Consider the following 3,555-nt stretch of genomic DNA (forward strand, 5'->3'; position numbering starts at 1 on the left):
CATTCACCAACGTGACCAATGCCGTTTCCGTGCTGTATCCCGGCCTGAAGCCCGACTGGAGAGGGTCTAGATAGACTGTTTCCTCCAGGTGCCGAGGAAACTGCTGTGCAACCACACTCTCAACAACCTTCGCCACAAAGCGCAGGTTGGAGACTGGGCGATAATTTGCCAATACATCTGGATCCAGGGAGGGCTTCTTGAGGAGGGGCCTCACCACCGCCTCCTTTAGGACCGCGGGGAAGGCACCCTCCCGTAAAGAAGCGTTTGTAATTCCCTTTTCACCCAGGAGTGAAAAGGGATCTTGGCCTGAACTAACCAACTTGGTCTCCTGTTCTGGCCCCTCCTGTATCTCCCCCATGTCCCTCCTCCCTTCCAGCCAAGCCCACCGTCTCAATCTCCCCCACCAAGCTGGACCCCACTTCCCCCAACACCATCCTCCTCTGCACCGCAAGGGGATTCTACCCTGTGGAGATCGAGATGTGGTGGCTGAAGAATGGGCGGCCGGAAGAGGAGGGCGTGGCCTTCGGGGAGGAGCTCCAGAATGGAGACTGGACCTACCAGCTCCAGGTGATGCTGGAGACCCAGCCCCAGCGGGGGGACATCTACGCCTGCCAGGTGGAGCATGCCAGCCTGGAGGCCCCAATCACCGTCCAATGGGGTGAGCCCCCCTCCCTCTCCTACTGGTCTGGGGACACCATCCTGCCCTGAGAAGCGGGGAGAGACCCTCCTTGTAGGGGGAGCTTGGATGGACCCTCCTGGGGGGGGAAAGCTGGCCTTGATGCTCCTGCTCAGGGGAGGCTCCTTCTCCTTCCCCAGAGCCCCGTTCCTCCAACTCTGCCAAGAGCAAACTCTGGACGGGGATCATTGCAGCCGTGATCGGGGTGATCTTCTTCACCATGGGGCTCTCCCTCTACCTGAAGAGCAAGAAAGGTGAATCTATGGGGCTGGATGAGAGGTTGTGGGGAGGGGACCATCCAGGGGAGGCCTCTCAGCAACCTTAGCAGATGGCAAGGAGGCTCCCCTTGGAGATTTGCTTGGGAAATTCTGTTCTTTAAGAGTCAACTGTATAAGTGAGCATCGTGCAACCTATTATGGGCTGTCAATGGGTAGGTGGACATTCTGAGTCCTCCAGCCCATGAAGGGTCCTGATTGGCTCTTTTTCTCCTTTCAGCAATTCCCATCCAGCCTCCTGCAGGTGAGTTTCTCCTCAAGTGATAGATGTTTCTTTAACATTCGTTAATTGTTCCTTTTTTTTTAATGTGCCTGAACAATACCTCCTTGCTGTGGATAACACAATTTTTTGAAATTTTGGGCAGCTTTTCATTACAGAGAACTGAAAACAGTGCAATCAAAAACAAACACACAAACACAAACACTAAAATCTGGCCCAGGATGTTTCCAGGTTTTGGGAAATTGCAAAAGAGAAGGGAAGTCTCCTTGTGAAAATTTCACACAATTTCTGGCAAAGCAACACCCAGCTTTGCTACCACTCCCCATCCTGGCCCCATCTTGTTAATATGAAACGTCTGGGGGGGGGGGGAAAGCCTCCTTTCCTGATTAACCCCCCAGTTAAGTCAATTGGGAAAAATTCAATAAGCCTCTGGAGATGAATTGCTGGTCCTTTGCATCCTCTTTGAAAAAGGGGGGGGACACTCCCTCACTTTGTTCCTACCTATCAACCACCCCCCTGCAATGTGGGCCTGTCTGGGGGGGTTGAAAGAGAGGAATAATAAGTTATTTACACTGAAGGTCTCACTTTATTTTCTAACTTTCTTCCCCGTCTCTTTTTTTCTACAGCACTCATGAATTAAACCTGCTGTCCTTCCTGATTCCTGATGGGAAAGGAAGTTGTTTTTTTTCAGTAACTGATGAATTTCTGGCTTTTTTGCAACCTCTGAAAAATGGAGGGTCAAGATTTTAGACTGGGGGGAGGAGGAGAATGGCAGCCTGGAGCTTTTCCTGCTGAGACCCCTCTGGCTTTTCTTTGAAGGCCTCTCTTTCTTGTGAGGGAGCGGTGGAGATCATCTAGACTGACCCCTGGGACTCTGGACCTGCCTGTCAGTACAGACACCCAAATCTCTCCCGGCTTTAAATCCACAGCAGCTTCAACTTCATTACTCTTCGTCCGAATCCCTTCCCTTTGCTTTGCTATAAAAGAATAAACATTGTAGGAAAAATCCTGGAATCCCTCCCTCCCTTCCTTCCTCTTCCTCTTCCTCTTCCTCTTCCTCTTTCCTCTCCCCCGCAGGAGGGTCCTCCCTTCTCCCCTTCCCCTCCCCAGATTGATACCTCCCCTGCCTCTGGATGAACCACCCGGCTACTTCAGGTCCGAAGTCAAAACTGGTTTGGGAGGAGGGTGGGCAGATCCAGGGAGGGGAAGGGGCAGGAGTCCCCTCCTGCTTGGGGGGCCCCTTTCTCTGCTTCTCCTCAAGCCTACGTTTGAGGACCAGGATGCCAGGAGATGTGGTCCCCTTCAAGCACTTGTGGGGAGCCATTGGGGGACACCTGAGACTCCCCCTACACTTACCCAGCCATTTGTGCCATTTCTCTCCTTCACAACTGGAGGGTCCTGCCCCATTTTGGCACCCAGCGCCTCCCTCCCTCCACCTGAGACCCCAGAGGCCTTTTCCAGGACTGCCCACCTATCGTCACTGCTGCCCCACAGCCCTTCCTGCCTTCGGGTCTGAAGCCCCCTCCTTCTGGGCAGAGGAGACCCCTAGAGCAGTATCTCCTGCACAGTTTGAGGGTCCTCCTGCTTCATGTCCTGGGTGGAGGACCCCATCCTGACCCGATGGTCCCCAACAGAGAGAGTCCTGTGTGAGTCTCATTTGGCCCCAAACTGGAGCTCATCTGAGACCCTCCCTCAGAAAAGGCCCTGAGTGGTCCTGTGGCCAATGGCCTTGATCTTTGGGAAAGTTGCACTGATGTCCATCTCCCTGGTTTGGGGGCTCCTGGGCAGGGGGTGTTGGGAAGAGTGTCTTCCCCAGGGCCTCTTTGGGCCAGAGCAGAAAGTCCACCCGAAGCCATTCCTGGTGTAGGAGACATTTGCCATCAGGGGGGAGGGAGAGCAGCTCTGCAGGAGAGAGGAAAGATCAAGGGGGCAACTCTGAGTGGAAAGCCCCTCCCTTCTCCCCAGCCCCCCTAGATGCCCCTAGATAGCTCTCCCACTGAGCCTTGCCTCCTCCGGAAGTCATCCAGACTGGTTCTGCAGGATTTCCGTGGCATTGATCGCCAAGGGCAGATTTTTTCCCTCCCGTTCCTCATCTGGGGCACATAAAGAATAGGTCGGTGGAGGAACTGTCTCAAACACAGAGAAGACTTGGGCTCCTGTCAGTAATACCCCACCTTGCAAAAGGGCCTGTGGGCACCTGGAAAAGGGACAACACCAAATGTACCAATTGCAGAGAAAAAAATCAGAGCAGACTTCCTAAAGATAAAAAAAGACCTGTGTTGGTGATTGAGGATTCATTGCTCAGAGGAAATGAACCAGCAATTTGTAGAATGGACAGTCAAACTAGCAGTTAGCTGTTTCCCAGGAACAACTATCAAAGATGT

General features: G+C 53.2%; 1 protein-coding gene across 1 annotated transcript in view; it reads left to right on the forward strand.

The window, feature by feature from the left end:
- The window catches only part of LOC107298837 (DLA class II histocompatibility antigen, DR-1 beta chain-like), a gene marked incomplete at its 3' end in the record, with an annotated part of 12,969 nt that extends 12,014 nt beyond the window's left edge, over window positions 1-955 (forward strand). Inside the window, exons 3-4 of the mRNA XM_029286626.1 lie at window positions 377-658; window positions 817-955. Coding sequence (XP_029142459.1) covers window positions 377-658; window positions 817-955 — 421 coding nt within the window. The remainder of the gene's footprint in view (window positions 1-376; window positions 659-816) is intronic.
- Between the last annotated feature and the right edge of the window lie 2,600 nt (window positions 956-3,555).

Source organism: Protobothrops mucrosquamatus, unplaced genomic scaffold (assembly GCF_001527695.2).
Source record: "Protobothrops mucrosquamatus isolate PMUCROS unplaced genomic scaffold, P.Mucros_1.0 scaffold4318, whole genome shotgun sequence".
Classification (NCBI taxonomy): domain Eukaryota; kingdom Metazoa; phylum Chordata; class Lepidosauria; order Squamata; family Viperidae; genus Protobothrops; species Protobothrops mucrosquamatus.